General features: G+C 41.7%; 1 protein-coding gene across 4 annotated transcripts in view; it reads left to right on the top strand.

Annotated features, from left to right (window-relative positions):
* The window catches only part of DNM3 (dynamin 3), a 234570-nt gene that overhangs the window by 35959 nt on the left and 186141 nt on the right, over positions 1-12470 (top strand). For all 4 annotated transcript variants that reach the window (XM_064147248.1, XM_064147247.1, XM_064147246.1 and 1 more), the window contains exons 3-6: positions 5127-5276; positions 7734-7937; positions 8463-8561; positions 9514-9674. In XM_064147248.1, the coding sequence (XP_064003318.1) occupies positions 5127-5276; positions 7734-7937; positions 8463-8561; positions 9514-9674 (614 nt within the window). The remainder of the gene's footprint in view (positions 1-5126; positions 5277-7733; positions 7938-8462; positions 8562-9513; positions 9675-12470) is intronic.

The raw sequence follows: 12470 nt of genomic DNA, 5'->3' as shown, positions 1-12470 counted from the left end.
GTTCCCCACTTAGAAGCCACCACTGAACAAAAGTTCACATCTGTCATCAAACCTGCTAAGCATCCCAAGAGCAGCTTCGTATTCATTTCTCTGGTCACTGCATTTGGCCCTGGGCAATTCCACAGCGCTGAGAATGTCTAGTGTCACACAGTTACAGAACTGTCAGGCTTGGAAGGGACCTCAGGGATCATCTAGTTCCAACCCCGCCCCTGCATGGACAGGGACATCTCACACTAGATCAGGTTGCTCATCCAGCCTGACCTGAAAGACCTCCAGGGATGGGGCTTCCACCACCTCCATGGGCAACTTGTTCCAGTGTCTCACCACCCTCATGGTGAGGAACTTCTTTCTAATGTCTAACCTAAATCTCCCCTCCTCTAGCTTGGATTCTTTTCCCTCTACTCCTATCACTACCTGCCACCATAAAAAGTCCCTCACCAGCTTTCTTGTAGCCCACTTCAGATACTGGAAGGCCCCAATAAGGTCTCCTCAGAGCCTTCTCTTCTCCAAACTGAAATCAAAGAAGACAAAGCTTTTTCTAGTCTGTGAAGGAGCTCAGAGTAGAGAATGCTTCTGAAGAAAATAGTCCCACTTGGGAAGATGCAATTTGGCTGGGTGCTGCTGTCTGTCTGTCCGTTGGTGAACTTTAGGTTTTACAGGGCAGATGCAATAGCTGTGGTGAATCACCTTAGCTGTTCAGAGGATGTACATGGGAAGAGTTTCACCTGCTTTTTGCCTGGGTGAGCAGTTGGGTGTGAGGACAGTTTATTTTGTGGGAGCCTGGTGTTTGACTTCAGGCAAAAGACTTGCTGACTCTTTCAGTGTTTGCTGCTGCATAAGATACGAGCAGCTCATTCTTTCTGACCAAACAACATTTGTTTTAAACACTGAGCTGTTGTGATACTTGAATGTAAAGTGCTGATCTCTCGCTTTCTTACCTGTGATTTCTTTTTTGGCGGAGAAATTCATTGTGTGTTCTGTTGCTGTGGTTTTAGAAGGATTTTTGCCCCCTCTGTGTCCTTAAAGATGTAAGTGTTGGCACACAGCTGACATGGGACAAGGATTTTAAGGCTGCATTAAATGTTCAGTAGTCATGGAGCAACATGAGTGCATCCTGCGTTAGGTAGCTTAGTCCCTTTTCAACTCTTCTCTCCACCAGTTTAGCCAGTAAGTGTGGTAACCTCTAGTGATTTGTCATGTTGAATCATAGAATGGTCTGGGTTGGAAGGGACCTTTGAAGGTCATCCAGTCCAACCCCCTCTGCAGTCAGCAGGGACATCCTCAACTAAATCAGGCTGCCCAGAGACCTGTCAAGCTTCACTTGGCATATCTCCAGGGATGGGGTCCCAACCACCTCCTTGGGCAACCTGTTCCAGTGTTCCACCATTCCACCACCTTCATAGTAAAGAACCTGTTCCTAACATCCGATCTAAATCTGCTCTTCTCTAGTTAGAAGCCATTTCCCCTTGTCCTGTCACCACAGACCTTTGTAAACAGTCTCTCTCCAGCCTTCAGGTACTGGAAGGCTGCTATTAGGTCTTCCCAGAGCCTCCTCTTCTCCAGGCTGATGTGTTACCAGAATTCCTTAAAGTAGGGCTGGTGAGTTGTGGGGCTTTCTTCTTTTTGTGTTGGTATGCCTTCATTTATGTGTTAAAACCTATTTCTTCAACATGTCATATGTTTGTTTTGCAACTTTTAGTATCCGTCCTAGCTTGTTGATTCTTTGGTCAGTAAGATTAAATGCTGTTTGTAGGAGTTAATAAATACTTTAAATGGTGCTACTCTGGGAAGGTAATGACTTGAAACACCTGAGAAGGTCTCAAGAGATGTTTTTTTTGTTTGGTTGGTTTGCTGATTGGTGTTTCTGTTGCCACGCATTCTCTGTGAGCTTAAGCAATCTGCTTCTCCTCTTGCTGTGCTTTCTCACAGAACCACAGAATTTCTTATATTGGAAAAGACCTTCAGGATCATCAAGACCAATCATTAGTTTCACACTGACAAGTCCTTGACTAAACCAAATCCCTCAGCACAACATCAAGTCACTATGAATCACTATGGTTGGAAAGGACCACCAGGATCATCCAGTCCAACCTTCACCCCAGCATCCTTCATCACTAGACCATAGCCTCAAGCACCACATCCCCTCTCCTTTTAAACACCTCCAGGGATGGTGACTCCAGCACCTCCCTGGGCAGCCTGTTCCAGTGCCTGACCACCTGCTCAGTAAAGAACTTCCTCCCAACATCCATCCTAAACCTCCCCTGATGCAACTTGAGGCCATTTCCTCTTGTCCTAGCATTAGTAATTTTGGAGAAGAGAATTCTCCTGCCTGTGGGAGTGAAGTAATCATCTTGGTTTCTTGAGACTGGGTAGTATGTTTTTTAGACAGCAATGACAATAAAAAACATACTTAGGTTTTGGATGAAGCCTTCTGTAGGTCTTCTGTATGTTAAAAATACACAGCCTACTATAAATTCTGTTGTTTCTGAAAATATCTTGGCTCCAGGAATTTTTTCCCCACTCATTATGTTTCCTCATGTTATTTTTGCAGGAATTTCAGATTTCCCCCCATGGTCTTGCATTAGTTCCTTTGCTAACAAAGTGGCAGATTAACAGATTTTGAAGTTCAATTGTTGAGATGGACATTTTTTAGATGCATGAGTCACATGTACAATACCCACATTTGTTTCAGTTCTGTTAATTGTAACACTAAGTGGAATAAAAATCACCATAAGGTTCCAAAGATATTCTGATTGATTTTTATTTTCTTAAGGTCTTGCAGATGCTCTCTTCTGTTGAAGTGTTGAGCTTTAAGTAACTACCTTTTTGCTGTGCGTTTACTTCCTCAAACATACCCATCTTTTATTGCCATCTGGTGGCAAAACCAATCCTCTAACAGGAAATTAAAGATGTAAAAAAGTCTTTAGATTCTTTATTTCAGCTAACAAATGATCTTATAGACTCCATCAGCAGGAAGACATTTTGACATCTTCAAGGACAAAATACTAGAAAGGTGCCACAGTGCCAGTGGTTAGGGATAGATTGAGCACTTGGCCAGGAGGAAAGAAAGACTCTGGCTGCTGTTTTCTAGCTCCCACTCTGACAGTTATTCAGATCATTAACAGGGATGCTGTAGTTATCAGTAAAGATGTGGGAGGTTTGTACCCCCAAAGCTAAGGAGTGACATCATCATGGGGAAAAGGTGGTAGTAGCTGGTGGCACTTCCTGAGACAGTGGAAGATTCATCACCTGAGTAGGACTGATGTGCTGGAAGAGAGACAGTGCTTCTGGTTTGAAACCTGAATTTAAATTGTTAGTGTAAGGCTGCAGAGACTGCAGATCTTCTTTACTGCTGTTTGTCTCTGTGTATGTGTACTAGTAACAGTGCCTGGATAACCTGAGCTGGTCAGCAGTGACTTCTGAGGTCTGGCAGCACAGGTTTGAGAGCTCACCCAGTTCTGCGTCAGTGCCCTCAAAGAGGGTGTGGCTTCATCTTATGTTTTGACAAATAAATACTTGGTTTTACAAGTGGTTTTGCTTGGCTTGTGTTCTTGGTCCATGGCTGATGCTCAGTGACACCAGGAAAAGATGGAATCCCCTCACTGAAAGACTGGAAAATGAGTCTATATTTGCCCCTCTTCAAAATGCCAATAAAGAAAAGTGACAGGAAAAAAAATCAGCTCACTTTTGGGAAAAATAATTCTGCAATTAGTTATTCACTGACAATCTGAAAGGTGCTTTAGATGAATAACAGCCAACACAAATTCATCAAGGGAAAAAGCCCCTTGTTAGCAGTCTAATATACTTTTTAATTAAAGAGTAGCAGGCTTGTAACTAAAGGTGTGCCAAATGTCTTACCTGGGGTGCAGTAAGGGGTTTTTATTATTATCTTGCATGTTTTTGTGGTGTAATAAATAATCTAAGGAAACATGGTCCAGAAAGGACTCCTGTGAGATGGATGTGCAGTTGTTTACAGAGTGAAAGGGATGTCCTTCCAGGTTTTGTTCAGTGTTCTGTAGTATTGATGGGATGACAGAATAGAGTGTATTTATTAAGCTTCTACTTAGCAGACACAACCAAGACTGTGAAATGTACTAGAGGGCAGAACCAGAATCCAAATTGCTTGCCAAGGAGTAGAAATTCCCCCAGAGGAGGTAAAAAAACCATCTGGAGTAAGAGATAGTATTTTACTAGATGGCTGCTTTTCAGGAAGAGACCTGAGATATCTAACAGAGATATATGATCAAAAATATGTAGTCTTAAAAGTGGGGTGGAGCCAGACCCTTTTCAGTGGTGACCAGTGATAGGACAAGGGGCAAGGAGCATAAACTAGGATACAGGAACTCCCGTCAGAATGTGAAGGAAAGCTGCTTTACTTTGAGGGTGCTGAAGCAGTGGAACAAACCACACAGAGAGACTGCTCTGGAGACTTTCAAAATCTGTCTGGCCACGATCCCGAGGAATCTCTTTTGGTGACCCTGCTGTAGCAGGGGGGTTGGACTGGGTCATCTCCAGAGATCTTTTCCAGCACTTAGTGTGCTGGGATTCTGTGATACTAGAACTTGGCTGAAGCACAGATATAGCTAGAAAACCTTTTATTTAAGCGTGGTTTGGCTTTAGACTACAAGAAGTTTTTAGTGATTTTATTTTCCTTATGAACTTGTGAAAATGTAGAGAGCTCATTTGTTGAAACCATGTGTAACCTGAGCTGTTAGTATTTGGAAACAAATGCTGATAATCTTTTGTGATACAGAACTTGAATTAATCCTTCTTCAATTTAGTGATGTATTACAGGCAAACCTAAGGGGCTGAAAACTCAGAATCTGATTCACAATCTGCTTCTTACTCTATTAGTGTAAATGGTATCTATGTGAGTCTTTCATGTTGTTCCAGAAGATGACATGCTAAAGATAAAAGCAGTAAACCATATTTACCCAACCTGTCTTTTTAACTAACCCTTTCTTGTTGTAGGCTGGTTTTCATCTGTGCAACCATATCTATAATATGTGCTCATATATAACGCTTCCCTGATATCCTGACATCCTTTTGTGCATACATTGGTCTTGAAAATGGCTGTTCAAGTCTAAAAGCTTATAAAATTCGGAGCTCCTGTTGATATTTTTCAGAGTATGCTGAATTTCTACACTGCAAAGGGAGGAAATTTACTGATTTCGATGAAGTTCGCCAGGAAATTGAAGTAGAAACGGATAGAATAACAGGCATGAACAAAGGCATTTCTTCAATTCCTATTAATTTAAGAATATATTCTCCACATGGTAGGTAAATTATTCTATTTTGTATTTCTGTCATGAAACACATTCTGTCTAGCCATGTCATATAGCTCTGCCTGTCTGTCTCCATTGGTTTGTGTTCTCATTGCTTGATCAGAAGTCTTCTGGAATGAAAAAAATTGAGTGTGACTTGAACAGAAAGTGGATAAGTATCTGGAAAGATCTTGATTTTTTTTCCCCCCTGCATTATGGGACTATGATAATGGTTCATTAAGGTAGCACCAAGGTTACCTATGTGATTTTTTTGGGGGTATGTTTTGGTTTATTGTATTTTTTCTAATTAAAAATCACATTCATTTGGTCATCAATTCCTTTCCCAAAAATTGAGGGAAAATGATAATGGAGAGCTGAGCTGGGCAGAACACAGCCTCTCTGTCCCATGAATATTCTCATGATTTAAAAATACTCTCAGTCTGCATCAGGATGGAACTAATCTCTCCCCTAGTACATAGATCATGAGATAGTAGCTCACTAGTAAAGACAAGTAACAGGAGGTGGGAGACTTAGTGGCAAAACTTCTTTCTGCCATCCTTCAGATGGATTGCCTGATCAGTGATGTAGAAAGCCATTATGCCTCCTTGCCCTTGTTTACTGTTTGTTGTCACTAAAATATACATTCAGACAGTAATGGTGTTTGAAGCTGCTTTCTGTCATAGACCCCCCAGTACTGATCAGAGTTAGTTCCTTTGGTTGCCATCTGCCCAGCTTAATGACAGCAAGATAGAGAAAATGTTTTTGCATTGAATTCATTTTAGATACAGGAGCAAAGTGCTGTGTTTGGCTGAAGCACTTTATTTTTCTAACCACTTCAACTGATGTCTTAATTTCAAATCAAATGACAGAAAGATTAAAATAAGAAGAGAGCTAATGAAAGAGATGTTGAACCTCCCTTTGATATACCATAAGCAGCCTTGTCTCTAAACATATGCCCCTGAGCTCTTCTCTGCTATACAGATGTGGCACAACTAACTGCAGAGGAGCTGAACTAAATGCCCAGCCTCGAAGCTTCTTTGTTCACTGTGCTGACTCTAGGAGAAAATGGAAGTTTCCTGCCTTACACTTCCCTTTGTTTTATTAGAACCCATCTTCTAATTCTGAAACTGTTGTCTGTATCAGCCAACTCCTAAATAAGCTTCTGGTGTTTTATTTCTAGGAATCATCTTTTTCTCATTTCTCTAAAGCCGCGGTACCCCAGTACTGGCTGAACAAGCTAGGATGATTCTTATTGGCACTTGTGACCTGTACTGAATAAATTGTACCAAAGTAAAACAGGTTTTTTTGAATGGGTAACCTTTTTTGTTTTTCTTGAGAAGCAGTTACAAAGTAAAAACACCAACTAAACACCAACCAACTCCCCCCCCCAAAAAAAAAACAAACAACCAAACAGAACCCAAACAACCCAACACAACAAAACCAAAACACCAACAACACAAAACCCCAGCCTCAAAACCACAGAATCACAGAATTTCTTATATTGGAAAAGACCATCAAGATCATCAAGTCCAATCATTAGTTTCACACTGACAAATCTTTGACTAAACCAAATCCCTCAGCACAACATCAAGTCACTATGAATCACTGTGGTTGGAAAGGACCACCAGGATCATCCAGTCCAACCTTCACCCCAGCATCCTTCATCACTAGACCATAGCTTCAAGCACCACATCCACTCTCCTTTTTAAACACCTCCAGGGATGGCAATTCCACCACCTCCCTGGGCAGCCTGTTCCAGTGCCTGACCACCTGCTCAGTAAAGAACTTCCTCCCAACATCCATCCTAAACCTCCCCTGATGCAACTTGAGGCCATTTCCTCTTGTCCTAGCATTAGTAATTTTGGAGAAGAGAATTCTCCTGCCTGTGGGAGTGAAGTAATCATCTCGGTTTCTTGAGACTGGGTAGTATGTTTTTTAAACAGCAATGACAATAAAAAACATGCTTAGGTTTTGGATGAAGCCAAACCCTCTTCAGAACAATTCTGCTCTGAGGCAGGGTAGATTCTGAGGGTTTGGGTTCTTCTGAGGGTTTGGGTTTTTTTAATTTTCTTCATTGGGTACAGTGTTGAAAGCATGGTCAGAGAAGATCTGTAATTAAAAAAAAAACAAACAACCAAACAACCTGTTTTGGGTTGATTTTGGAGTTGTTACCAAAATAGTCTGCTGTCTGTGCTGAGAAAGCCATGTTGATTTCTTGAAGAGCTTTCAAGGATATTCAGTACAATTCTCCTATTGCTGGTTACAATGTTTAAAATATTAAATAGTGCTAATAAATCCTGAGATGAAAGGCCAACAAGTGAGACATTTCGTTTGAGCCACTGATAATATTTATGTATCTCTAAAGGTAAATTTGTGGGATTTTATGTGGCAAAAGCTAGTCTGCAGCTAGACCTCTTTTGACATCTCTGGCATGCGAACTTGTTTTATGATCCTGTGTTTTCTGTGCAGTATTAAGCCTGACTCTTATTGATTTGCCGGGAATCACTAAAGTGCCAGTAGGGGATCAGCCTCCAGATATTGAACAGCAGATCAGAGACATGATCATGCAGTTCATCTCTCGAGAAAACTGTCTGATACTGGCCGTGACTCCTGCCAACACTGATCTGGCCAACTCAGATGCACTGAAGTTAGCTAAGGAAGTGGACCCTCAAGGTAAGCATGATTGAATGTAGCCACTTTTTGTTCTCCAGTGTAATAACATCATTGGAAGTAGTAGACCAACTCTTTATTTATTAAGTTCATACTATATAATATAGATGTGTGTGGATACATTCTCATGCAGGCTGCAGAATCACAGTAGCCATTTGTTGTGTTAGTATTGTTCAGGTAATGATGTTGTAAAGGTCATTGTAAATGTTTGTCACTCTTATTAGCATTAGAATTTTATGTAGTACCTAGCAAAATGTACCGTGGTGCTGATGGGATGACTAACTGCATCACAAATTCCATGCAATCATATTATGGGAATGCTGAGCCTTGCTGAAGGGATCAGAGGAGCTCATTTCAGTGATTAGCTCTTCTTTTCTAGGCATATTGTAACTTGCATTTGTAGCTGTTGTGTGACACAAGCTTTTGAGAACATCACATATCTGTTATTACATAACTGTAAGATGTAATTGTTCTTCCTGAATAGAAATGATTCTTCACTATCTTTTTCCTCCTGTCTCCACCCTGGAGGCCTTAGGACCATCGGTGTGATCACAAAGTTGGATTTGATGGATGAAGGGACAGATGCAAGAGAAATTCTAGAAAACAAACTACTTCCTCTTCGCAGAGGTGAGAATGTTTAAGTGCCTATATTCTTTGCAGTCTGGGAGGTGGTTTGGATAGGCGTGATGCTTGGGAGACCTGGAGGTGCATCAAAGGTGATCACCACCTCTTCCCATGGAACTCCTTGATTCAGCAAAATGAGAAGAATTTTTTTTCCTGTATTTTTACTGTATCATATCATTTATCTATGCAGACCTGGGTGTGTTTGGTTTTGGTTTGGATTTTTGTTGTTGTTCATTTTTGAAGTGGTTTCTTCACAGTATCACAGTATCATCAGGGTTGGAAGAGACCTCACAGATCATCAAGTCCAACCCTTTACCACAGAGCTCAAGGCTAGAGCATGGCACCAAGTGCCACGTCCAATCCTGCCTTGAACAGCCCCAGGGACGGCGACTCCACCACCTCCCCGGGCAGCCCATTCCAGTGTCCAATGACTCTCTCAGTGAAGAACTTTCTCCTCACCTCAAGTCTAAATTTCCCCTGGCACAGCCTGAGGCTGTGTCCTCTCGTTCTGGTGCTGGCCACCTGAGAGAAGAGAGCAACCTCCTCCTGGCCACAACCACCCCTCAGGTAGTTGTAGACAGCAATAAGGTCTGCCCTGAGCCTCCTCTTCTCCAGGCTAAACAATCCCAGCTCCCTCAGCCTCTCCTCGTAGGGCTTCTGCTCGAGGCCTCTCAGCAGCCTCGTCACCCTTCTCTGGACACGCTCAAGCATTTCGCTGGATACACCAAAGTTTCTTACATTTCTGTATTTGAATTGGTGATTTAAAAGGAAGTGTATCTGCTGCACATAAACATGATGGACGATCTAGACACAGTTAAGGTCATTACAGTCCTTGTAAACAAAATCTGAAATGCTTAAATTGTTTGAATGGAGGCAGCCTAGTCCTATTTAATATGGATTCAGCAGTTCAGGCAATAACTTCATTAACTTACCCATTGGTTTTGTGTTGTTTTAGGTTACATTGGTGTTGTAAACAGAAGCCAGAAAGACATTGATGGGAAGAAGGACATAAAGGCAGCTCTTCTAGCAGAACGGAAATTCTTTCTTTCCCATTCAGCATATAGACACATGGCAGATCGCATGGGAACACCATACCTCCAAAAAGTTCTAAACCAGGTAAAATTTGAAGGCTGTGGTCAAATACAGCTTGTGTAATCACAGAATCAAAGAATGTTAGGGGTTCGAAGACACTTTAAAAGATCATCCAGTCCACCCCCCCTGCCAGGGCAGGATCACCTATGCCACATCACACAGAAACACGTCCAGGCAGATCTTGAATATCTCCAGAGAGGGAGAGTCCACAGCCTCCCTGGGCTGATAGGGTAGATGTAAAATCTTTACTAAAATGGACATTGACCAACAAACCTCACTTACTCTTTCTTGATTTTTGACCCTCTTAATTTTCACAGAGCAATAAAAAAGATGTATGTTACGTGTAGTGTACAAACACTTACTGTGAGATGTCGTTTGTGGCTTTTACTGACAGTTCTGGACTCCTCTGTTCTTTTGAATACTGATTATGAACAGAAAAAAGATTTGCCACCCTTCCTGGAAGCCTACAGTCTTATCTGTTAATTATAACATTTCTTTTTCCTAGTTTAAAAGAATTTTTAGAATTCAAAGTTAGAAACTAGAGTGGGGAAAAGGGAAGGCAGTTTTAGCAGTCTTCTATCTGAAGTCTTATTGTATTCCTGTACTTTTCAAAATCTACACTTCATTGTAGTTTTTAATAGAACCAACCTACTGTGTACTACTGAGATAAATGACAAACACATTCATCAGGACACTTTGTTCACCCAGCCTTTAGCTGTGCTCAAATCATTAGTTTATTTCTATGAGTCCATACAGACTGTGTCAGGTCATAGCTTCCTTCAGCAGGAAATAGGCTTATTTCCCAGTTGTCTGGCACAGGAACTGTCCTAATGAAGTTTGCTGTCCTAATGAAGACACTGCCTACAACAGACTTGGAGGAGTATATAGTTCACCTCATCATTTTGTGTCTTACATCTTTTTAGTGCCTTCCCTTAAGCTTATAGAGCAGACATCCCTAATGATGATGCCTCTTGGCAGGTTTAAAGAGAAGATCAAATCCCTCTGAAATTTCTAGTGATGCTATGATTTTTATTTTATTAAACCTAGTTTATCAGCTGAGCAGTGCTCTTGGCATTCCTATAAGTCAAACTTGATAGTCTTTTTCCCCCATTTGCTGTCAAATTGCAAACAAAGTCCAGGTCAGCCTGGCTTTGTCCATGTTGGACAGCAGCTGGAAACAGAAGAGTTATTAAAGTAGGCAATTAAGTGGCTGGCCTGCTTAATTTCTTACTACAGTGACTTTGCAGCTGCAACTTGGCAGCTAGGTTATGACATGCTCTGGACTTGCTCACAGGAATGCTAATGCCATTTATTGGTGCCTCAGAACTGAAGTTCTTCAGCAAGATGTGAGAACATCTCTTACACTCTGCAGTTTTGTCTGTTTAGGATGTTTTGCCTCCTTTTATTTCCTGAAAGCGCAATCCATATATCTTAGTTTTGTAGCTGAAGCATGAACTGCATATACCTTTGGACTATTTTATCTGTTGTGACTTGGAATCATAGAATGGTTTGGGTCGGAATGAGCCTCAAAGATCATCCAGTTTCAACTCTTCTGCCAGGGACAGGGACACCCTCCACCAGGCCATGCCACCGAAGGTCCAACCCACCCTTGAACACCTCCAGGGAGAGGGCACCCACAACCAACCTGTTCCACCTTCTCCAGTGTCTCACCACCCTTGCTGCAAAAAATGTCTTCCTAATCTCCAGTTGAAATCTGTTTCACAATGATGCACTTAATAACTGTACCATTAAGGTTAGCCCATGCAAAGATCTTATCCAGTTTATACTATCCAGCCTTTATCCTATTTAATGCCTTTCAAATTCTAGCATTAGCAGAGATGGTTTTGCACAAATGCAGAGAAGGAACATCAGCCTGGCACACAACTTGGAGGTGAATGCAGCTGAAGGCTGGGTTATGTACTATAAACTCTTTTTGTGAGTTGTTCTGTTAATTTACCTATTACAGTATGAGCTGTTGGTCTTTTGTTGGTATCACTGTGGGTTGAATATTAAATATAGGAAGATCTGTTTGAGTTTCATCCCCAAGACATTAACCACCTGTTAGAGTGTTTGTGGTTTCAGGTGCTATTTCCTATTCTCTGCATCCACCAGGTGGTGCTCCAGGGAAAAGCCAGCTGCTGATTTTTGCACCTATCTCTGAACAACTCTTATTTTGAGTTTATGTATGACATTGGTATATGACAGTCTTAATTTATAGCCTGTCTGACTGAGGATGGGAAAAGATTTGCCACACAGTGTAAAAAAATCTGCCGTGATTTTAAGTAAGGAACAGGTATAATGCATGAGAAATTATGGCAAGGGTAAGACATTGATAGTGCTGTTCAAACACATTACAACATATATATGCAAAAGTAAGTTAAGTACAAGTCTGGTAAGCCTTTTCCTACCCTCCTTCAGTCCGTCCCCCCACCCCCGCCCCGGCCAGTACCTTTAAATGTATTTTCAGAAATGAGAAGTGATAGGCTTGAGTAACAAAACTTTTTTCAGCCACAAAAAGGTAAAGTTCCATAATCATTAACGTGAGGGCAAAATCTTTTCCCTTTAGTATACTTTTTACAAGGGATCAGAAATCTTGTGGAGATGAACTGTGTCCAGTTCTGGGATCCTCAATTCAAGAGAGATGTTGAGGTACTGGAATGTGTCCAGAGAAGAGTGACAAAGCTGGTGAGGGGCCTGGAACACAAACCCTATGAGGAGAGGCTGAGGGAGCTGGGGGTGTTTAGCCTGGAGAAGAGGAGGCTCCAGGGGACCTCACTGCTGTCTACAACTATCTGAAGGGACATTGTAGCCAGGTGGGGG

Source organism: Pogoniulus pusillus, chromosome 8 (genome assembly GCF_015220805.1).
Source record: "Pogoniulus pusillus isolate bPogPus1 chromosome 8, bPogPus1.pri, whole genome shotgun sequence".
In the NCBI taxonomy this organism is placed as follows: Eukaryota; Metazoa; Chordata; class Aves; order Piciformes; family Lybiidae; genus Pogoniulus; species Pogoniulus pusillus.
The sequence above is the reverse complement of the archived record's forward strand: the minus strand, read 5'-3'. Positions and strand labels throughout refer to the sequence as shown.